General features: G+C 41.7%; 1 protein-coding gene across 3 annotated transcripts in view; it reads left to right on the forward strand.

Moving 5' to 3' along the window:
- The window catches only part of ALDH1L1 (aldehyde dehydrogenase 1 family member L1), a 103,555-nt gene that overhangs the window by 46,729 nt on the left and 32,062 nt on the right, over positions 1 to 24,764 (forward strand). For all 3 annotated transcript variants that reach the window (XM_041761137.1, XM_041761136.1, XM_041761135.1), the window contains exons 10-12: positions 18,532 to 18,679; positions 20,236 to 20,355; positions 21,619 to 21,746. In XM_041761137.1, coding sequence (XP_041617071.1) covers positions 18,532 to 18,679; positions 20,236 to 20,355; positions 21,619 to 21,746 — 396 coding nt within the window. The remainder of the gene's footprint in view (positions 1 to 18,531; positions 18,680 to 20,235; positions 20,356 to 21,618; positions 21,747 to 24,764) is intronic.

Below are 24,764 nucleotides of genomic sequence, written 5' to 3' on the forward strand. Positions count from 1 at the left end.
GTTTTTGTCTTTTCTTTTATTAGTGTGATCTATCACATTGGTTGATTTGCAAATGTTGAACCATCCTTGCATCCCAGGAATAAATCCCATTTGGTTGTGGTGGATAATCCTTTTAATGTACTGTTTGATCCTCTTGGCTAGTATCTTGGTGGATATTTTGACATCCAAGTTCATTAGGGATATCAGTCTGTAATTCTCCTTTTTGGTGGGGTCTTAGGTTTAGAAATCAAAGTAATTCTGGCCTCATTGAATGAGTTTGGAAGTTTTCCTTCACTCCTATCTTTTGAAACAGCTTCAGTAGAATAGGTATGATTTCTTCTTTAAATGTTTGATAGAATTTCCTTGGGAAGCCATCTGGTCCTGGACTCTTGTGTCTTGGGAGGTTTTTGATGACTGCTTCAATTTCCTTGCTGGTTATTGATCTGTTCATGTCTTGTGTTTCTTCCTGTTTCAGTTTTGGAACTTTATAAGTTTCCAGGAATGCATCCATTTCTTCCTGATTGCCTAATTTGTTGTCATGGAGTTGCTCTTAATAAATTTCTAAAAATCATTTGTATTTCCTTGGTGTTGGTCATGATTTCTCCTCTTTCATTCATGATTTTAGTAATTTGAGCCTTTTTTTCTTTTTAATAAGTCTGGCTGGGGGTTTACCTATCTTATTAATTCTTTCAAAGAACCGGCTCCTGGTTTTGTTGATCTGTTCTCCTGTTCTTCTGGTTTCTATATCATTGAGTTATGCTCTAATCTTTATTATTTCTCTTCTCCTGTTTGGTTTAGGCTTCATTTGCTGTGCTTTCTCCAATTCCTTTTGGTGTGAGTTTAGCTTGTGTATTTGAGGTTTTTTCCAATTTTTTTTCAGAGAGGCTTGTATTGAAATGTACTTCAATACTTAGTACTTAGTACTGCCTCTGCTGTAACCCAAAGGTTTTGAACAGCTGCGCTTTCATTTTTGTTAGTTTGCATGAGTCTTTAATTCTTCTATAATTTCTTGGTTGACCCATTCATTCATTCTATGACCCATTCATAGGCTGCTCTTTAAGCATTGTTTGAGTTTCTTCCAAATTTCTTCTTGTGCTTGAGTTCTAGTTTCAAAGCATTGTGGTCTCAGAATATGCAGGGAATAATCTCAGAATTTTGGTATTGGTTGAGACCTGATTTGTGATCCAGTATGTGGTCTGTTCTGGAGAAAGTTCCACGTGTACTTGAGAGAATGTGTATTCAGTTGCATTAGGATGTAATGTTCTGTATATATCTGTGAAGTCCATATGGTCCAGTATGTCATTCAAAGCTCTTGTTTCTTTGTTCTGCTTAGATGATCTGTCCTTTGCTGAGAGTGGAGTGTATTATTATCTGTGTGTTTCTTTACTTTGGATATTAATTGGTTAATATAGTTGGCTGCTCCTACATTAGAGGCACGAATATTTATAATTGTTAGGTCTTCTTGTTGGATAGATCCTTTAAGTATGATATAGTGTCCCCCTTCATCTCTTACTACAGTCTTTGGTTTAAAATCTAATTTATCTGATATGAGAATTGCTACCGAAGCTTTCTTTTGAGGTCCATTTGCATGGTAAATTGTTCTCCATCCCCTCATTTTCAGTCTGAAGGTGTCTTTAGGTCTAAAATGAATCCCTTGTAGATAGCATTTGGATGAGTCTTGCTTTTTTATCCAGTCTGATCCCTGTATCTTTACTGGAACATTAACCTACTCACATTCAGAGTGATTATTGAAAGATATGAATTTGGTGTAATTGTATTTCCTGTACAGTCCCTGTTTCTGCAGATTGTCTCAGTTTCTTTAGGGCCCCTCTTTGCTTTACAGGGTCCTCCTTAATCTTTCTTGCAGGGCTGCCTTGGTGGTCACATATTTTTTCAGTTTCTGTCTATCCTGGTAGCTCTTTATCTCTCCTTCTATTCTGAATGAGAGCCTTGCGGGATAACATATTCTTGGCTGTATGTTTCTCTCATTTAGTACCCTGAATAGATCATGCCAGCCCTTTCTGGCCTGCCAGGTCTCTGTGGAGTGGTCTGCTATTAATCTTTCTCCCACTGTGTGTTAGGAATCTGTTGTCTCGAGTTGCTTTCAGGATTTTCTCTTTATCTCTGAGATTTGCAAGCTTCAGTATTATATGTCAGGGTGTTGATCTGCTTTTGTTGATTTGGAGAGAGGTCCTCTCTAACCCTTGGATATGAATGCCTGTTTCCTTCTCCAGATTAAGGATGTTCTCAGCTATGACTTGCTCAAATATACCTTCTGGTCCTCTCTCTGTCTCTCTCTCTGTGTCCTCAGGAATTCCAATAATATGGATGTTATTTTTTTTCAAAGTATCACTTAATTTTTTGAAGTCTCTCCTCATGGGCTATTAGGTGTTTTCTTTTCTTTTTTTTTTATTAATTTTTATTGGTGTTCAATTTACCAACATACAGAAAAACACCCAGTGCTCATCCCTTCAAGTGTCCACCTCAGTGCCCGTCACCCATTCTTTTCCTCAGTTTCTTTCCATCAACTTGTCATCTATGTCACTTATTCTCTCTTCTGCCTCTTTTACCCTAGCTGTTAGAGCATCCAGTTTAGACTGCATCTTAGAGTATTTTTAGTTTTTCCTAATCTCATTTCTGCACTAAGAGATTCTCTAGTGTCTTTTATGCTTTTTTCAAAACCTACTGGTAACCTTATAATTGTAATCTTGAACTCCATCCCCAGCATCTTACATAAATCCATATCGATTAGATCTGTGGCAGAAGGTATTATCTCTGGTTCTTTTGTGGTGAATTCATCCTTCTATTCATTTTGTCTAATCCAGAATGGCTGTCTGAGTGAGCTAAGCCAAAAATATCAACCATGACACAAGCAAAATACACACTAGACAATTACGAAGAGGTCAGGAACTAGAAAATAGAAGAAAAAAGATAAAGAAAAAGAAAAATAATAATAAAGAGAAACAAAAAAAGAGGGAGGAAAAGGGTGAGGAGAGAGAATATAATCTCAGAGTGAATAAAACAGGGTTATCCACTTGGTTCTAAGTGTATTTTGGTTAGAAAATAGTAAATTCCAAAGTTATAAAAAATGCAAAACATATATATATAAATATATATATATATAATTGAGTACAATAGAAAGAAGCCCTAAATGAAGAAAATATCTATAACATGTAGTTGTAAAATATTAAAGTTAAAAAAATAGTTAAAAAGGAAGAGTTGATAAAATAAGAAACTATTTGAGATGGAAAAAAAAGGAAAAGTATTGGAAGATTTTAACCTGAAAGATAAACAAATCATAGGAGAAAAACCTTGAGTTCTATACACTATTTTGCCCCAGTTCTAGAGCTTTCCAGTCCTGTCTGGTCAGTAAACTTGCTGTTCATCTGTTCTTCCAGCTAGCCTTCTAAGGGAGGGGACTGCTGTGCTGATTTTCAGGTGTCTGCCTGGATGGATTTGCACTGCTGCTTGCCAGGGGGCTGGGCTCAGTGTGTTTGCTGTGTGAGATATTTTTTAATGAAGGCATCCTGCACCTCTTTTGAGGGTGAAAGAAAAAAAAATGACTGTACCCCAATCTCCAGCCCTGGAGCTGAGTGATATGTACGAAACTCTGTAGACCGCCAGTTGCCTGCCCGCTCAAGTCCTCCCTGGAGGCATGTGGGGGACACTGATTTGTGCAATTTGTAGAATTCTGACAGGGAGAGCTTTTGCCTGCTTGTGTGTGTACCTTCTCTACCCCTCCCAGAAAAAGCGGAGAGTCACCCTGTTTCTGTCCTTTGCTGGGCCCTGGCATGGAGAGCATTCACCTGGTAGAGTCAGTCTAGAGGAAGGGACCCAACACAGAGAGGGGTCAACACAGAGAGAGGTCCCTGATCTGGCCATGGTTCCTCGTTAATGGCACGAGAATCTGAACCTGTTCCCAGGTTTATTGACCTAAGCCTGTCTCCCCACTCCAAGACTTGGCTCTTCTGGCTCAGGCACCCCTGTTCTTTCTGTGCCTCTGGCATATTGAGGCCCCTATGTCCCACCTGTGATCCTTCCCCTACTTTACCTTGAGTACCTTTCAGGCAGGGATGTCTCTCATAGGAGCAGATTTCTATAGGTCCTGATCTCAAGCTCCAGGACTGTATCAATTTTCTGCAGCCAGCTTACAAAGGCTTCCTCCCTCAGTCGTTTATCTTCTAACATATTCCCTCCATTTCCCTTTTCCACACTCCTACCTTGCAAAAAGTGGTTACTTTTCTATTTGTACAGTTCTAGCCATTCTTTCTGTACATCTCAGGTTGAATTCATAGGTGTTGAGGTTGGTTTGATAGTTTTCTGGTTAAATTTAGGGGACCAGATGAAATGAGGACCCCTACTCTTCTGCCATCTTACCTCTCTCCCCTGATTTTTTATTTATATTCAATTAGCCATCATATAGTAAGTACATCATTAGTTTCAGATTCAGTGTTCAATAATTTGTCAGTTGATGAACACCCAGTGCTCATCACACCATGTGCCCTATATTGGCCATTATTTCTTTAAATAAGCTTTCTGCTCCTTTCTCTCCTTTTTCTGAAACTCCCAATAATGTATATATTGGTCCATTGATGATCTCCCATAAATCCCTTAGTCTTTCTTCTTTCTTTTTAGTAATTTTCCTTTTTGCTTCACAGACTTGATCGTTTCAAATGAGCTGTCTACAAGTTAACTGAATCTCTAATTTCCAAGCTAAGAACTTGGAATTTCCTCCCAATCATGTAGTGCTGTTCCAGGGAGCAGAGACTATGGCAAGAAGGTGCCACAGATTTTCCTACTGGCTTCAAAGCAGCTGGTTTTACACTTGTCAGAGGTGCAAGAGTCTTTTAGCTGGTTTCTGGATTTCTCATAAAGGGAATTGGTCCATGTATGATTGAGTTGGTGTTTCTTTGGGAAGAAGAGGGTCTGAGGCATTGTCTTTTGCCATCTTATTGATGTTACTCTAAGAGCATTAAGAAAACTGATTTCTCCACCTTCTATTCTGCCTCCATCTTTTCCACCACATAAGTATCCAGTTGATGGGGACAGAGACCCAGCTTATGAGCCAGAAGCTCATTCTCCTGAACTAGCAAGTTTGGCCTGTGATTTGGGGCTGGAATACTGGCAGATATCCCAATTCAAAAATAATGAGAAGAAACAGGAGGAGAGAGAGTAGGAGAAAGAAGATAAGGAGGAAAAGAAAAAGAATGAGAAGGAGAAATTAATGTAGATCATTCAGTTTGTAGACCAAGGAGCTTGTGGAGCCCTTTGGCATGCTTCCTAAATACTTTGTTAAGAACATAAGCAACAAAGTTAAGATATGCCTTGTTTCTTCTTTGAGCAGTCTCTAGACAGGCAGCTTAGGGGATGTCAGAGACCCATTGTGTTAGCCAGGGTCCCCACAGAATAGATGGCGCACTCTAGCTGGACAACTGAAGAGAGTTTAATTAGGGGTCTATACATGAAAGGAGGGGCAGGGAAGACCAACAAAGAATGTCAAGGTACCTTGGGACTCACAAGAGCTGGTAGCCTGGCTGTGAAGAGGCAATAAGAAGGAACCGGAACCTGGGGGCTTGGAGCTGTTAGGATAGGAACTGTGACCATTGGAATGGAAACACAACCTTTCCAGCCTATGGATCAGCAGTGAGAGAACAAGAGGATAAATACCCCAACCTCTTTTCTCTTATCCTCCAGTTTCCTACCATTATCTCCTATTGGCCAAATAAAGCCAGAAGTCCAAAGACTTGTGACTTTATAGTATATGCAACTTTAGTATATCCCACAAAATCCAGCCTCCCAAGATACAAGATAGAGGAGAATGAGAAGGGGACTACGGAGAGATAAAGAGAAAACACACATCTCATGAGAGAACTGGACAGCCTATGAAAAAAATATACCTTGGCTGTCTTGTACCCAGGATGGAGAATTAAGAATTAAAGATCCACCACTGGTTGAGTAATACTACCAAAGGCATGTGAAGGAATGAATAGATGCCCCCTCTGTGCAAGGCTTGCTTGTGTCCTCTTGGCTCTGTCCTTGACACTTGGCTGTTCAACATTGCTACATATGAGTGCTATATAGCCAACTAATCACTTTGAGAATGCAGTAAAGCTGAGAGATGAGAGGGATGGGAAAGTCAGAGTGTAAAGGCTCTCTGTGAAGCTGGAAATTTGGCCCCTTTAAACCAGATGAAATGTATCAAAACCCAATGTATGATTCTCTTTGGAGCTCAGAAAAATCAAATCCCTGCTACAAGTGGAGGATGTAGGATGTGGCTCGGAATTTGTGTGAATTAGGGGCACAATGTGACGTCATGCATTCACTTGTGTCATCTATGAATATTTGTTGAGCACCTACTATTAGTAAGGCACTGTGCCTGAGTTAGGATTATAGTGGAACAAATAGATATAATTCCTAGACTGTATGTGCTTTGGGAAAGACAAAGTAAATAGACAAAATTACACTTTGGATCTTGTACACCTTTAACATCCCACGTTCCTTTTATAAGCTCTTCCTTACTTTGTGGCACTACAGGATGTTCTTGTACCTTCCCTGCCATAGCCCTAGAATCAGGCATTTCTCCGAGAATCCTTGCTTGCTTTTATTGGAAGATGTGGGTGCTAGGTGTGCTTATTTCTACTTGTGTGTCATTGCTTCTTGGCCCTCCCAGCTGACAGGGCAGAAAATATATCTATAGCTGTCTCTCTGTATATCTATATACCCATCTGTATATCTATACAAAGAAGAATATATATATATATATATTCTTGAGGAATACAGAGATATTTATATATAATATATAATATATATATATATATATATATATATATATATATATATATATATATCTGTGTCTATAAGGATGAAGGTGTCAGGGGTCTCCAAGGCAAAGCAAATGTCAACAAATTTCCTCAATTTTTTGTTTTTCTGAGAAACTATTTTTCTTTCACTTTTGAAGAATAATTTTGCTGGATACAGAATTTTATGTTAACTTCTTCTTTTGATACTCTAAATAGTTGACTCCACCTCTTACTTGCATGGTTTCTGAAGAAAAGTCCAATGTAATTATCATACTTGTTCTTATATGAGTAAGGAATTTTTCCCTCTGATTTCTTACAAGATTTTCTCTTTATCTTTTATTTTCTGCAGTTTGAATATGACATGCTTGTGTAGATATGTGGGTTTTTAAAAAATACTACTTGGTGTTCTTTGAGCCTCTGTTTCTATGAGTTAGTGTCTTTAGAAAATTCACAGTATTATTACTTCAAATATTTCTTCCATTTCCTTTTTTTTAAATAAATTTATTTTTTATTGGTGTTCAATTTACCAACATACAGAATAACACCCAGTGCTCATCCTGTCAAGTGCCCCCCTCAGTGCCTGGCACCCAGTCACCCCCACCACCCGCCCTCCTCCCCTTACACCACCCCTAGTTCGTTTCCCAGTTAGGAGTCTTTTAGGTTCTGTCTCCCTTTCTGATATTTCCCACACATTTCTTCTCCCTTCCCTTATATTCCCTTTCACTATTATTTATATTCCCCAAATGAATGAGAACATACAATGTTTGTCTTTCTCCGATTGACTTACTTCACTCAGCATAATCCCCTCCAGTTCCATCCACGTTGAAGCAAATGGTGGGTATTTGTCGTTTCTAATGGCTGAGGAATATTCCATTGTATACATAAACCACATCTTCTTTATCCATCATCTTTCGATGGACACCGAGGCTCCTTCTGCAGTTTGGCTATTGTGGACATTGCTGCTAGAAACATCAGGGTGCAGGTGTCCCGGCGTTTCATTACATCTGTATCTTTGGGGTAAATCCCCAACAGTGCAATTGCTGGGTCGTAGGGCAGATCTAGTTTTAACTCTTTGAGGAACCTCCACACAGTTTTCCAGAGTGGCTGCACCAGTTCACATTCCCACCAACAGTGTAAGAGGGTTCCCTTTTCTCCGCATCCTCTCCAACATTTGTGGTTTCCTGCCTTGTTAATGTTCCCCATTCTCACTGGCGTGAGGTGGTATCTCATTGTGGTTTTGATTTGTATTTCCCTGATGGCAAGTGATGCAGAGCATTTTCTCATGTGCATGTTGGCCGTGTCTATGTCTTCCTCTGTGAGATTTCTGTTCATGTCTTTTGCCCATTTCATGATTGGATTGTTTGTTTCTTTGGTGTTGAGTTTAATAAGTTCTTTATAGATCTTGGAAACTAGCCCTTTATCTGATAGGTCATTTGCAAATATCTTCTCCCATTCTGTAGGTTGTCTTTTAGATTTGTTGACCGTATCCTTTGCTGTGCAAAAGCTTCTTATCTTGATGAAGTCCCAATAGTTCATTTTTGCTTTTGTTTCTTTTGCCTTCATGGATGTATCTTGCAAGAAGTTACTGTGGCCAAGTAAGATACCTAGGAATAAACCTAACCAAAGAGGTAAAGGATCTATACCCTAAAAACTATAGAACACTTCGGAAAGAAATTGAGGAAGACACAAAGAGATGGAAAAATATTCCATGCTCATGGATTGGAAGAATTAATATTGTGAAAATGTCTATGTTACCCAGGGCAATTTACACGTTTAATGCAATCCCTATCAAAATACCATGGACTTTCTTCAGAGAGTTAGAACAAATTATTTTAAGATTTGTGTGGAATCAGAAAAGATCCCGAATAGCCAGGGGAATTTTAAAAAAGAAAACCGTAGCTGGGGGCATCACAATGCCAGATTTCAGGTTGTACTACAAAGCTGTGGTCATCAAGACAGTGTGGTACTGGCACAAAAACAGACACACAGATCAGTGGAACAGAATAGAGAACCTAGAAGTGGACCCTGAACTTTATGGTCAACTAATATTCGATAAAGGAGGAAAGACTCTCCACTGGAAGAAAGACAGTCTCTTCAATAGATGGTGCTGGGAAAATTGGACATCCACATGCAGAAGAATGAACTAGACCACTCTCTTGCACCATACACAAAGATAAACTCAAAATGGATGAAAGATCTAAATGTGAGACAAGATTCCATCAAAATCCTAGAGGAGAACACAGGCAACACCCTTTTTGAACTCGGCCACAGTACTTCTTCATACTGGATAATTTCAAGTTCACCAATGCTTTCTTCTGCTTGTTCAAAGCTAATGTTGAACCTCTCTAGTGAGTCTTTTATTTTAGTTATTGTACTTGTCAGCTTCAGAATTTTTGCTTTTTTATTAAAATTTCTATCTTTATTGACATTCTCATTTTCTCATAAATCATTTTCCATATTTCCTTTAGTTCTTTGTTCATGGTTTCCTTTAAATCATTGTATATATTTAAAGACAGTTGACTTAACTAACATCTTTGACTAATAATTCTAATATCTGATCTTCCTAGAGAGTGATTTCTTCCAAAGTCTTTTATTTTTCCTGTCCATTAGCGATATTTGCCTATTTCCTTGTATGTTTTACATATTTTTGTTTAAAACTGGAGGGTTATGTTGTGGTAGTTCAGAGAATGTGATTGTCTCATTCTTCAGTGATTGCTAAATCTAGCTTGTGGAGGGTTAGAGCCATCCATTTGTGACTTTCCCAAACTGTTTCCCCCTTTTTTTGCTAAGTGTATATTCTTTGTTGTATGTAGAAATTAAAGTTTCTGTTCTGTTGTCTCTGTGGTCAGCCAGTAGCCTAACAAGGATTTTCTTAAATATCTGACTCCCAAAAGAGGGGAATGAGTACTGTGTCTTTTGCTGTCCTGCAGGCTGCCTCAGCCTTTGGAGTTAGGATGTAGCTGCCACCTTTGCACTGGCCCCTCGGTGACCAAAAGCAACATCAGCACTCAGAGCACACAGTCTAGATATGCAGGAGACAAGATCCTTATTGCCCACCCTGGCTCCAGAAAGCTGCATCGGGAATGAGGCCAGCTGCCCTCACTGCCTCCTACCACAGGGATGGGGAGTAATATGTCATGAAAGGCTGAAATTTACTGATGTTTACAGTCTCATCATGTCCTTTCCTGGATGCTGCACGTGTCTGACTCCTCTAGAGTTCAGAACATTGGAATCAGATGATTCCGCAAGTTCAATGGTTGTTTATGTGGAAGGATGGATCTTTGGAACTTCAGTTCCACCATTTTCTGTCTTATATATAAGGTTTCGTTTTTCTTGAGTAAATACCTAAGAGTGAAATGGGAAGTATATGTTTGATTTTTAAGAAACTGCCAACCACTACCCAAAACAGTTTCCAAAGTACCATTTTAAACAATCCCACCGTACCATTTTAAACAATCCCACCAGCAATGTAGGAGAGTTCAGTCGCTCTACATCTTTTTTTTTTATGAAACATATTTTCTTTAATGTCATTAAAAATTGCCATTGTCTATGACTTTACAAAGAAAAAATTACTTTTAGAAACCCGTAGGCAAGGTCTTGTAGTATTATGAATTGGTAATACAAATTGAGGGGTGGAAACAAGTTATGGGCTTTTCACAAAGGGATTCTTTATAAATTTGGAAAAATGTAAAGCATAAAGAACAAATAAAATCACACATAATACCACTGTATCAGAAAGTGCTTACATTCAGTGGTGAGTATCAGAAACCTGAGAAACTGTGGCTTAAATTTGGAGTTTTATATACTTGGTAAAACTTTCACTTATGGGCAGTCCCAAGCTGGCATGACATTCCATGATGCTATTAGACCCAAGATCCTCCTATCATTTTCCTTCATTAGGGCAAGATAATTACCCCACCTTCAGCCTTGTCTACATATCCCAGGCAGGAAGAAAAGATATGTGCTCACTTTCCAAAATATGGTGGGAATAAATATAAATTATTGTGTATATGTTGCAAGCTAACCTGTCACTCCTGGTTTACAAATGCAGTCGCTCTACATCTTTACCAATAATTGATATTGTCAGATTTTAATTTAATTTGAATTTTGTGTTTAAATCCATTTTCGTTAACATATACTATTATTAGTTTCAGGAATAGAATTTAGTTATCATCAGTTGCATAGAACACCCAGTGCTCATTCCATCAAGTGCCCTCCCTAAAGCCTACACCAATTAGCCCACCCTCCTGCCCACCTTCTCTCCAGCAACTGTCAACTTGTTTCCTACAGTTAAGAGTCTCTTATGGTTTGCCTCCCTCCCTGCTTTTATTCTACTTTAGTTTTTCTTATCTTCTCCTATGTTCATCTGTTTTGTTTCTTAAATTCCACATTTGAGTGAAATCATATGGTATTTGTGTTTCTCTGACTGACTTATTTCGCTTACATAATACCCTATATTTCCATCCACATCACTGCATATGGCAAGATTTCATTCTTTCTTATGGCTGAATAATATTCCATTACACACACACACACACCACATCTTATTAATCCATTCATCTGTCTATGGAGATCTGGACTTGTTCCACATTTTGGCTATTTTGGACATTGCTGCTACAAACATTGGGGTACCTGTGCTGCTTCAAATCACTATGTTTGTATCCATTGGATAAACACCTAGTAGTGCAATTTCTGGGTTGTAGAATAGTTCTATTTTTAACTTCTTGAGAAACATCCATATTGCATTCCCACCAACAGTTTGCATTTCCCTTTCTCTGCATCTTCCTCAACATCTGTTGTTTCCTGAGTTGTTAATTTTAGCCATTCTAACCAGTGTGAGGTGGTATTTCATTGTGGTTTTGGATTGTATTTTCCTGATGACAAGTGATGTGGAGCATTTTTTCATCTGTCTATTGGCCATTTGTATGTCTTCTTTGGAAAATGTTTGTGTCTTCTGCCCATTTCTTGTCTGGATTGTTTGGGTTTTGCGAGGTGTTGAGTTTGATAAGTTCTTTATATATCTTGGATACTAACCCTTTATCTGATATGTCATTTGCATATATATTCTCCCGTTCTGTAGGTTGCATTTTAGTTTTATTGACTGTTTCCTTTGCTGTACATAAGCTTTTTATCTTGATGAAGTCCAATAGTTCATTTTTGCTTTTGTTTCCCTTGCCTTTGGAGACAGGTTTGGCAGAAGCTGCTGCAGCTGAAGTCAGAGAAGTTGCTGCCTGTGTTTTCCTCCAGGATTTTTCTGGATCCCTGTCTCACATCTAGTTTTTCATCCATTTTGAGTTATTTTTGTTTCATTCTTCTGCATGTGGCTGTCCAATTTTCCCAACATCTTCTGTTGAAGAGACATCTTTGCATTGGATATTCTTTGCCTTTGTCAAAGATTAGTAGATCATAGAGTTGAGGATCCATTTCTGGGTTCTCTATTCTGTTCAATTGATCTATGTGTCGGCTTTTGTGCCAGTGCTATGCTTTCTTGATGATTAGAGATTTGTAATACAGCTTGAAGTATGGAATTGTGATGCCTCCAGCTTTGGTTTTCTTTTTCAACATTACTTTGGTTATTTGGGGTCTTTTCTGGTTCCATACAAATTTTACCGTTTTCTGTTCCAGCTCTGTGAAAAATGTTGATGGTATTTTGATAGAGATTGCATTGAGCGTGTAGATTGCTCTGGGTAGCAGAGACATTTTCATAATATTCTTCCAATCCATGAGCATGGCGTGTTTTTCCGTCTTTTTGTGCCTTCTTTCATAACTGTTCTATAGTTTTCACAGTACAGATCCTTTACCTCTTTGGTTAGGTTTATTCCTAGGTATCTTACGGTTTTTAGTGCAATTATAAATGAGATAGATTCCTTGATTTCTCCTTCTTCAGTCTCGTTGTTAGTGTATAGACATGTAACTGATTTCTGTGCATTGATTTTTATATCCTGCCACTTTGCTGAATTCCTGTATCAGTTCTAGCAATCTTGGGGTGGAGTCTTTTGGGTTCTCTATGTACAATATCATGTCATCTGCAAAGAGGGAGAGTTTGACTTCTTCTTTGCCAATTTGAATGCCTTTTATTTCTTTTTGGTGTCTGATTGCTGAGGCTAGGACTTCTAGTACTATGTTGAGCAACAGTGGTGAGAGTGGACATCTCTGTTGTGTTCCTGACCTTAGGGTAAAAGTTCTCAGTTTTTCCCCATTGAGAATAATATTCCCTGTGAGTCCTTCACATGGCTTTAGAACATATTGAGGTATGTTCCCTCTATCCCTACATGGCAGAGCATTTTAATCAAGAAAGGATCCTGTATTTTATCAAATGCTGTTTTGCATCTATTGAGAGGATCATGTGGTTCTTCTCTTTTCTTTTATTAATGTGATGTATCACAATGATTGATTTGTGGATGTTTAACCACACCTGCATCCCAAGAGTAAGCCTCACTTGGTCATGGTGAATAATCCTTTTATGGTATTGTTGGATCCTATTAGCTGGTATCTTGTTTAGAATTTTTGCATCCATATTCATCAGGGATATTGGTCTGTAATTCTCTTTTTTGATGAGGTCTTTGGTTTGGAGATCAAGGTAATATTGGCCTCATAGAATGAGTTTGGAATCTTTCCTTCCATTTCTAGTTTTTGAAACAGCTTAAGAAGAATAAATATTAATGCTTTAAATATTCAATAGAATTTCCCTGGGAAGCCACCAGGCCCAGGACTCTTGTTTTTGGGAAGATTTTTGATTACTGATTCAAATTCTATGCTGGTTATGGGTTTGTTCAGGTTTTCTATTTCTTCCTGTTTCAGTTTTAGTAGTTTATATGTTTCTAGGAATGCATCCATTTCTTCCAGATTGCCTAATTTGTTTGCATATAATTGCTCATGATATTCTCTTATAATTGTTTGTATTTCTTTGCTATTGGTTGTGAACGCTCCTCTTTCATTCATGATTTCATTTATTTGTGTGCCTTCTTTATTCTTTTTGATAAGTCTGGCTATGGGTTTATCAATCTTCTTAATTCTTTCAATGAACTAGCTCCTAATTTTGTTGATCTGTTCTACCATTCTTTGACTTCCATGTCATTGATTTCTTCTCTAATCTTTATTATTTCTCTTCTTCTGCTGGATTTAGGTTTTATTTGCTGTTCTTTTTCCAGCTCCTTTAGGTGTAAGGTTATGTTGTATCTTTGAGACTTTTCTTGCTATTTGAGAAAGGGTTGTATTGCTATATATTTCCCTCTTAGGATTGCCTTTGCTACATCTCAAAGGTTCTTTGTTTTCATTTTCCTTTGCTTCCATGTATTTTTAACAATTACCCTTTGATTTCCTGGTCAACCCATTCATTTTTCAGTAGGATGTTCTTTAACTTCTGTGAATTTGTGGGCCTTCCAAATTTTTTCTTGTGGTTGACTCCATGTTTTATAGAATTGTACTCTGAAAATATGCATAGTTTCATTTCAATCCTTTGGTATGGGTTGAGACCTGATTTGTGACCCAATATGTGATCTCTTCTGGGGAATGTTCCATGTGCACTTAAGAAGAATATGTATTTTGCTGCTTTAAGGTGAAATGCTCTGAATATATTTGTGGAGTCCATCTGATCCAGTTTGTCATTCAAAGCCCTGTTTCTTTGTTGATCTTCTGCTTAGATAATCTGTCCATTGCTGTGAGTGGGGTGTTAAAGTCCCCTATTGTTGTACTATTATCAACGACTTCCTTTAATTTTGTTATTTTTAAATGATTTTAGTTGACAGAGAGAGAGAGAGGGTATACAAGCAGGGGGAGCAGCCGAGGGAGTGGGGGAAGTAGGCTCTCTGCTGAGCAAGGAGCCCAATGCGGGGCTCAATCCAAGGACCCTGGGATCATGACCTGAGCCCAAGGCAGATGCTTAATTGAACTACCCAAGCACTCCTTTAATTTTGTTATTAATTGGTTTATATATTTGGCTGCTCCCAAGTTAGGGGAATAAATATTTAAAATTATTAGATCTTGTTGGATAGACACTCTTATTATGATGTACTGTCCTTCATCTCTTTTTAGTCTTTGATTTAAAATCTAGTTTGTCTGAAAGAACTATTGCTACTCCAGCTTTCTTTTGATGTCCATTAACATGATAAATGGTTCTCCACCTCCTCACTTTCAATCTGGTGGTGTCTTTGGATCTAAAATTAGTCTCTTATAGACAGCATGTCAGTGGGCCTAGGGTTTTTTTTTTTATCCATTCTGATATCCCATGTTTTTTCATTTGAGCATGAGTCCATTTACATACATAGTATTTATTGAAAGATATGAATATAGTGCCATTTTATTACCTGTAAAGTCTATTACTGTAGATTGTCTCTTTTCCTTTCTGGTCTTCATTACTTTTGGGATCACTCCTTGTTCAAAGGATCCCCTTTAATATTTCTTAATATTAAGAAATATTAAAGGGGATATTCTTGGTTTAGTATTCACAAATTCCCTACTTTCTGTTGGCCTTGGAAACTTTTAGCTCTCCTATTCTGAATGACAGCCTTGCTGGATAAAGTGTTCTTGGCTGCATATTTTTCCCATTCAGCATCTTGGATGTGTCATGTCTGTCCTTTCTGGCCTGCTAGGTCTCTGTTGACAGTTCTGCTGTCTGCCTTATATTTCTACTCTTGTGGGTTAAGGACTCGTTGCCCTGAGCTGCTTTCAGGATTTTCTCTGTATCTCTGAAATTTGTAAGCTTCAGTATTAAATGTTGATGTTTTGACCTATTTTTATTGATTTTTTTAGGGGGTTCTCTGTGCCTCCTGGACTCGGGTACCTGTTTCCTTCCCTAGATTAAGGAAATTCTCAGCTATAATTTGTTCAAATAGACCTTCAGCCCCTTTCTCCTACTCCTCATCTTCTGGGACCCTTATTATTCAGATATTATTTTGCTTCATGTTCTCTCAGTCTCCCTTCATGATATAATAGTTTTCTTTCTCTCTTCTTTTCATTTTCCACATTTTCCGTTATTTTATCTTCTATATCACTGATCCTCTTTTCTGCTTTGTTCATCCTCATTTTTGTTGCTTCCATTGGGACTGCGTCTCGATAGCATTTTTAATTTTGCCCTGACTAGGTTTTAATTCTTTTATCTCAACAGTAAGGGATTCTCTAGTGTCTTCACTACTTTTTTCAAGCCCAGCTAGTAACTTTATAATCGTCATTTTAAATTCTAGTTCAGACATCTTACTTATATTCATATTGACTAAGTACTAACTCCTGTTCTTTCTTTTGGGGTGAATAACTCTGCTTATCACTTTTGTCTAGAAAAGAAAAGAGAAAAAGAATCAACAACGACGACAAAAGAAAAAAACAAAAAGAACAAGAAACAAAACAAAAAACTAGTTCCTGGGGTATGTTTTGATGTGCTTATTAAAAGAAACTAGATTCCAAAATAGAAAAGAAAGAAACACACACACACACACATATATATTCTGTGTGTTTCTTTCTTTTCTATTTTGGAATCTGTGTGTGTGTGTGTGTGTGTGTGTGTGTGTGTGTATAACAATGAAAGGAAACAAATATAATATATAGAACATATATAAACTAAAATTAAAAATATTTTTTAAAGAATTGAAATATTACTCAGCCATTAGAAATGACAAATACCCACCATTTGCTTCGACGTAGATGGAACTGGAGGGTATTATGCTGAGTGAAATAAGTCAATTGGAGAAGGACAAACATTATATGGTCTCATTCATTTGGGGAATATAAATAATAGTGAAAGGAAATAGAGGGGAAGGGAGAAGAAATGGGTAGGAAATATCAGAAAGGGAGACAGAACATGGAAGACTCCTAACTCTGGGAAACGAACTAGGGTTGGTGGAAGGGGAGGAGGGTGGGGGGTGGGGGTGAATGGGTGACGGGCACTGAGGGGGGGCACTTGACGGGATGAGCACTGGGTGTTATTCTGTATGTTGGCAAATTGAACACCAATAAAAAATAAATTTATTATTAAAAAATAAACAAATAAAATAAAAAATTAAGGCAAGAAAAAAAAGAATTGAAAAAATAAGAAAAGTACTGAAAAAACCACTGAAAGACTAAATAATGAAAACCAAGAATGTTGTACACTGTTTTCCCCAAGAGCTGAAGCTTTGTAGCCCTCTTTAACCAGTCAACATTGGTGTGAGCCATTTGTTCATGCTGGGCTTCTGGGGGTGGAGCCTATTGTGCTAATTCTCAGGTGCCCCTGCTCTACTGCAGATGTGTCCCAGTTGTGCAGAGGCAAGGCTCAGTGTAAGTGGCTCTGGATTCCACTATGTGGTGCTCTTTTGCACCATGAATGGATGAATATTACTGCATTCTTCTTGCTAGCCCTGGAGCTGAAAGTTCACGTCCTCAAGTCTTCAGTGAGCCCTCACAGAAGAGCAGTCCATCAGTCTTTTCTCCCTGGTTTCAATCCAAACTCTGCGTTCACCAGGTCCATGACTTTTCATCTCAGGCATGCAACTGAATTTCAAAACTCTGAATTTTATGGATTCCTGCAGTGCCAACCCACACTGTTCCTCCTGAGGGATGAGGGTGGTCATGCTTCTGCCTTTTGCTGGACCCCTGCCAGAAAAGTGGTCACACAACTGTGCAGTAAGTAGTTCACAGTTTATGGCAACACAGAGCAGAAAGCTGACACCTAGACTCACTGTTTTCAGTCAGCTTCCCCACTCTTGTGCTTGGGAATTCTGCTGTGCTCAGGCACCCACATTCTTGTGACCCTGGGAATCCTGAGACCATGCTGTCCCACCTGAGCGCGTTTAAGTCAGGGACATATCCCATTGTAGCAGACTTCCAGTTCTGATTTTGCTCTCCATTGCTTGTACTTTGCAGTAGCCTCTTTAAACAGGCTCTGTCCCCTCTACTGTGTCCTCAGATATGTCATCCAGATTCAGGTCTCCACACCTTTTACCCTCCAGAAAGTGGTCACTTTTCTACTTGTAGAGTTGCAACATTTCTTTTCTCAGATCGCCAATCGCTTTCACAGGTGTTCAGAATGAACTGATAACTATCTAGCTGTATTGAAGGGACAAGGTAAGCTTAGGGTCTCCTACTCCTCTGCCACCTTAACTGCTCCCCCTGAGGTCAGACTTTAATATTAGATATTCTGGTATGTGTGTAGGCATATCTCATTGTTGTTTTAATCTTCATTTCCCTAATGACTAGTGATGTTGAACATATTTTCATATGTTTTTTGACATCTGTATTTTTTCTTTGGTGAAGCATTTGTTCACTCTTTTGCCCAATTTTTACTTGTTTTATCCTAGTATTGAAATTTGAGATTTCTTTATATAGTCTGAATATAAGTCCTTTATCAGATATGTTGTTCGGAATTATTTCTCCCAAACTGTGGTTTGTCTTTTCATTCTCTTAACAATGTCTTTCAAAGATGGTTATTAATCTCATTTTGATTATTATTATCAACATATAGGTTGTGTCACTTATCAGAAACTAGTGAAGGAGCTATTACTATTCCAGTTTTGCAAGCAAAGAAACTAAGGCACAGAGGAGTTTTTCACTTGCCCAAGGTCACAAATTAATAAGTAGTGAAGCCAGAACTTGAAACTGGGAGCTTCTGAATCCATGGACTGGGTTCTGAACCCCAGTTCTAAATTGACACTCATACCTTAGGTGTTAAGATGAAGGTTCCTTCTGGGAAAATGGGTTCGGCACCATGACCTCTGCCACCACAATGATGCAGTTCTACCAAGCCTCTTCCAATGCTCTCACTTTTCCACTTTCTTTCCTCCAGACTGGTTGAGGAAGTAAAAGAGCTGTGTGATGGACTGGAATTAGAAAATGAAGATGTTTACATGGCAACCACCTTTGGGGACTTCATCCAACTACTAGTGAGAAAGCTACGAGGGGGCGACGAAGCCAGCGAGTGCATCATTGACTATGTGAGTCCTAAGTCTTCCATGTGGGCTTGGCCTTGCAGATAGATCCCTCAGACACCCACATCTGTGGATCCACAGTGACACATGGGGTAAACTTGGACACCAGGAAACCAGTGCACCCAAGAGCCCACCTTCAGTCTCCCAAGCTCTCTCTGGTAACCCTGCATACCCTGAGGATGTCAGCACAGTTAGGCAAATGCAACAGAAATAATTGTTATCTATGGGACAAATTCTGGTCCCAAGACATGAGACTAGGATTTTTTTTTTTAATTTTAATTTTCTTTTGAGAGAGAGAATGACAGAGAGAGAGAGAGAGAGAGAAAGACTCAAGCAGGCTCCAAACTCAGCATAGAACCCAGTGTGGGGTTTGGTCTCATGACCCTGAGATCATGACCTGAGCCAAAATCAAGAGTCGGACACTTAACCAAATGAGCCACTCAGAGGCCCTGATACTAGGGTATTAAGAGACTTTTACAGTGTACTTCTCACTCTCCTTCTCATTTGGTGGTTTTTCCCAGTAGTGACCTCATCTCTGCTGTGGTGCCAGCCCCTGCCAGATCACCCTGCCAGGACTCTAGTTCTTCTGGGGGACCCTAGGCCCTAGTTTTGGTACCACCACTTCCTCCACTTGTCCTTCTAGTCTAGTTGTGGCAGGGGCTTCCTGCTGTTGTCAATCTCTGGTTTGACTCATGGCCTCTCAGCTCTTTCACCACCTGTGCATCAAATTTCTTTTGTTGATGCCAAACAGGGAGAGAAAGAGAGAGGGAGAGGGAAGTAGAGGGGAGAAAGAGAGAGAATGGGGAATTGGAAATATTTTCCCAATAAGGAAAACAAATGATTCTATATGTTCAGCTTGTATATATGTAAGTGTGATGATGTAATTACAAATTTATTTTTAAAACAAACTCTTGAAAAATCATCCTGAGATGTCTTGGTAGACTACCAGTTCCCGTAGGAATTACCATTGGGATAGTTTGTTCGGAACAAAAGATGAAGAAAGTACAGATGGCCAGATGGACACCAGGTTGGCCTTGGGATTGTGGACAGATGACTGACAAATAGATTTCAGGAGAGGAATGGCACCCTAGAAGAAATTTCAGGTCTGAAGTGTGAAAATTCAGGTCTCTAGGGAAGTGAGCGATGGGGTTGGCCTCATGTCTGGTGACTCACAAGTGTCTCTCTACCAGCTGGCACTTCTTACGTGTGGAGGTCAGGCAACCACCCAAGGCCACACAGCAGGTAAATGGCAGGACTGGGGTTGCAGCCTAAGTAGTCTGGCCTCAGATTCTGTGTTGTTCATCTCTTCTTATCACAAAGCTCACACCACTGTGCATGTAATAGCTCCATGGGCCAAGGCAGGAAGACCAGATTGGGCAAAAGAGACCTGAGAAGGCTGAAGGACCTTGAGCCCTGGCGCCCTTGGAGCGTGTGCGTGCATGCACAAGTGGTTATCTATCTGTTTGTATTTCCTATGTCTCTCTGTGGGTTTGTATCCATCACTGATGCACCATGTAAAGAATCAACACTGCAACTGACACCTGCAAAAACTCCCTTCCCAGGTGGAAAAGGCAGTGAACAAGCTGACCCTCCAAATGCCCCACCAGCTCTTCATCGGGGGCATGTTTGTGGACGCCGAGGGTGCCAAGACCTATGAGACCATCAACCCAACAGATGGAAATGTGAGTGCAGGCTTAGCACTCCATCTTCCCTGCTCCCCCTGTGGCCTCTTTACCCACCTACTCCCCTACCTGGCATCTGGGGGTCCTGGCCCAAGGGGCCTCTGCTTGGATGCAAAAGGTTTGCAGTCAGTTTCCAGTCCTCCCTACAGGAATGGCCCAGAGAGGATGAATGGCAGGGAGTCAGGAGGACTCCAAAAGTCTGGAGCTTGCTTCAGAGAATGGGAAGAGTTAAGCCCTCCCCACACCCCACCAAAAAGGAAATGAAGCCATTCCCTCCTCCTCCACACTTCAACGATAACCCTAGCATGGCCTCTACTTTCTTGAATATGTGTACACCCCACTGTTGGAAAATTCTTCCTTAGATCCTGTGTTTGTCAGGTGGTCTTCACTGCGACCCTCTTATGTCATGACCCACCCAGTACATGCATGTTGTGTTCTCTTACGTGCACACCTACCTGAAAGGACACTTACTGCACAGGTGCATACTGATAGTTTTCCATTCTGCTCCACACTGTAGCATCCCTCAGGGCCTGCAGAAAACAGCACACTCAAAATGAGTCATTTGAAGAGTTTAAAGAAAGTGGTTGATGAAGGTGTGGACAAGGTGTGAGGACTTACACAAGGAGGTACAGTGCCCTCAGGCAGAAATTGGGAACTTTACAACTTTGAGGCTTCTTCTGAGGATCCCAGAAGGCAGGCTGTGTGGACTGGGCATGCTGGATGCTGGGTCCTTGGACAGGGAGGTGCACTGGGCCTGCGGTGACCAAGTGCTGGCCCCGCCCCCACTTCTGTCTCCTCCTGGGTTTGGCTCCGGCCAAGCCCAGGTGGCAGGTATGTGGGAGCCTGCCCTCTAGCGCACGTGGGCACTGTGAGGACACAGAGCAAGGATGGGCGATGGAATGGTTCTGCCATCAATGTCTAGACTATTTCCCTTAAGAAATAAACCTCCCACCTGGGACTCACTAAATTAATGAGCTGCTGCTCTTGGCTTGGAAACAGTAAGCTGATCCTCAGCCTTGTAACTGCAGCCTGAATCTGTTGCTGTGTTGGGGCTCTGTGGGCAAGTGGAAGGATCCTTATGTGTAGAAACACAAATAGGTCCCTCTGAAGGCCTTGCCTGTCCTCATTGTGCACACCCTTCCAGGGCCCTCCTATTGGCCGACCATCACCTCAGAGCCCTCCAGGTGGCTAGGGGAGCGGGTGGTGTGGAGCTTCTGTGTATGTGGAGTCCAGGGAGGGCCTCATGGCTCTGCTCCACCACAGGTCATCTGCCAGGTGTCCTTGGCCCAGGTCAGTGATGTTGACAAGGCAGTGGCTGCAGCGAAGGATGCCTTTGAGAACGGATTGTGGGGGAAGATCAGTGCACGGGACCGGGGCCGGCTCCTGTACAGGTGAGAGCCCTGGGACCACCCACCAGCCACCCTACCTTCAGCTTGGGTTGGGGCTGCACTCTTAGGTCCTGCCAGGAGGAGGTGAGGTCCCAAACATGTTTGTGTGACCAAGGCCTGAGGCTCAGAAAATGCCACTCAGAGGAAGTGACTTGAGAGGCAGGAGGAATTTCACCAGACACAGCTAGCCTTGAAGGGAAAGATGTCCTGGGTGGAGGAGACAGTGTGATAGGAGACAAAGAGGTACAAAAGCAAAGGTGCTAGCCAGATTGGAGCAGCCAACTGGCAAAGCCAACAGATGTCCTGGGCAGACTCAGACAGGTACAGCATTTACCTGGAGTGAGTGGGATTGGGGTTACTTTATGCAAAAGCCAGCAACGGAAGTCTGGGGCCTGTTGTGTCTGCTGGTCCTTGCTCAGCTTGGCCCTGACTGCTGGCCTCTCACACTTTTTTGAAACCAGGGCAGAGGGACTCTCTCCCCTTAGTTCCATGAGAAATCTTAGAGAAAGGACTTGGGGTTGCTCCAGCTTGTAAGAACACGGTGGGACTGAGGCCTGCAGGAGAGATACTGCTCCCCTAGAACCAGGTGGTCCTAATGGGGGAGAAGCAGCGAGCCCCAATGGAGTGGGGTGATGTTTCCAAAATGGAGGGTACTGGGCAGACGAACTAAGCAGTGTTGAAAAGACTGGTGAACAAGCTGCTTTCAGGAACCTGGCTTTTATGCCCTGGGTCCTGGGAAAGCTGTCAGGCATAGAGCCCAGTCAGTCATGATGTGGTCCAGATGTACCTGTCATCTGGTGGGAGAGAGGCCCCATCTTGGCTTTGCAGTCAGAATGCCTTTTGTGTGTGTGTGTGTGTGTGTGTGTGTGTGTGTGTGTTCCAGAGGCCAGACATATCAGGACAGCCCCAGCACAGGGAACCAGACAGGGGAGCATGTATGGTTTCAAAATGGAATAGAGGGTGGGGTCTGGGGCAGGCAAAGGTGCACCCAGCCTGCCATAATTCAAGTTACTTCCAAGACCCCTTGAAGAGCCATCAATTTTAGGAAGCCATTGGACCTAGAGCCCCCAGATTAGGCAAAACTGAACCATGCAGACCCAGGTTTGGGTGCAGAAACCTCTAGCCCTGAAGCAGAGACTCCCGGGGAAGTGTACACTGGCCCAGAAGAGGGCCTTTCCCTAGAGGTGCTCTGCTGCCATCTACTGCCATGTGTCACAATGACAGCACCAGCAAGGCCCCCGCGGGGGTTGGTCCTGCACAGCTGAGGTATTAGAGACCTGCACTGCTTGGGCCAGGCCTGAGAGCTCCTGTAACCTGGCCCCGACCTCATGCAGTGTCCCAGTCCCCGTGGTGGAGGTGTGCCCAGTGCTGGCCTAGGAGGGAGCAGCCCCTTCGTTCAACGGGGAAAGTAGGAACACCATGGATAGGTATTCTGGAATACAGAATGCATTGTAGAGATAAGCTGGGAAGAAGGATCTGGAAAGGAGAGTTAGAGAAAGCACTAGACAGCCCCCAAGGACCCCGAAGGGACAAGATAGAGCCTCTTAGGAACCTGGTCACCAACTGCTGGAGCAGGACACCAAGAGCCGGTGGCGGGTCTGTGGGGAAGCCGTCCCTGCGTTCAGACATTCCTTAGGTCCACAGCCAAGAATGTGGTGGTAGCCCTGGCTGCTGTTGGGAAGCCAGGGGAAGCAAGGCTGAGCCTGCCCAGGACCCCACGCTTGCCCCATACCACTGCGATTGATGGTGGTCGCCTTCATGGTCTTCCCCACTGCCACATCCTCCACAGACAGGACTCTGGGCTGCAGAGCTGCAGCTTAACAAAGTTGACAATCCCACTCGGCTCTCTTGAAAAGCCTCCCAAATGATGTGCTCAGGTGATAGTTATTTTGGGGATTTTTGACGTGGCCACACGACATGCATGTAACACTGTGGTGGAATTGGAGTGAGTTGGCCAATCAAGGGAGAAGATATGACCGTGAGAAGTGGTAACGTGTAACCGGCTTCGTGGCATGGTGCTCCCATGGGGGGCCATCCACAGATTGTGGTGGGGAGTCCCTACTCAACAGGAGGGGTGCAAGGGAACTCCTGGGGGCTCGGGTCAGAGAGGGTCTTCTGTCCCGGCAGCCCTGCTCCATAGCAGACAGGCGTCTGGGTCAGAGGGCCGGGAAGGGCAGTGTTACAACTGAGCTTCCTGGAGGATGCAAAGCAACAAGGCTCTAAAAGGCTAAAAGTCTGCTTGTTTGGACAATTTTTAAAACAATTGGCTACGTAAATGTGTATCTAGTGAGCTTCTGAGCTGACAGGTCTCCCCTGCAGTGAGGACACGAACGGCAAGGGGGATACATAGAGGCCATCTCTGGTTTGTTTATAACAGAGATTTGTACTTTGGCACATCTGTTTTTCTAGTTGATGAAACCCTGGGCGTCGAAATGCCACAAGATGGTGTTTTCATTATTTGGTCTAGAATAGTTCTCAAAAAGTGATTTACACCCTTGCTATTCTCCACTAGAGAATTACGTGGGTATGTCAGTGTCTCTGAGGTAACAGTTGGCTCTGGCACTAAGTTGCTTATGTCTGTTGGGTCCAGTTTCAGTCACCAGCCTTCTGCTGCATGCTGACTGTGTGCCCAGTGGGTGCAGGGAGTCCAGTAGGGAGCAGGAGACCAAGACTATCCCAGCCCTCAGGGAGGGCAGACAGTTCTGGAATACTCGTCCAAGTGGATGACTATAATAGGCAAAGTGTGAAGAAAGGTGGAGGGTGCTGTCAGGACGCTGCAGGGAGATGTGACTGATGTGGAGTGGGCAGGAATTAGGGTTGGCTTCCCAGAGTGTGAGTGTGTGCTTGGGAGTTTAAGACCTGCCATGGCTGTGTACAGAGGGGCTTAGGCTCAGCAGGCTTTGGTCCTGGACTCGTCTCTGCCAGAGCTCCCCCCATACGAGATTGAGAGCTGCTCTAGGCCTCTGGTCTCCACCTTCTCTCGTCCTCCCAGCCCCTTGGGCATCCTGCTCCCTGAGCTCT

Source organism: Vulpes lagopus, chromosome 7, assembly GCF_018345385.1.
Source record: "Vulpes lagopus strain Blue_001 chromosome 7, ASM1834538v1, whole genome shotgun sequence".
In the NCBI taxonomy this organism is placed as follows: Eukaryota; Metazoa; Chordata; class Mammalia; order Carnivora; family Canidae; genus Vulpes; species Vulpes lagopus.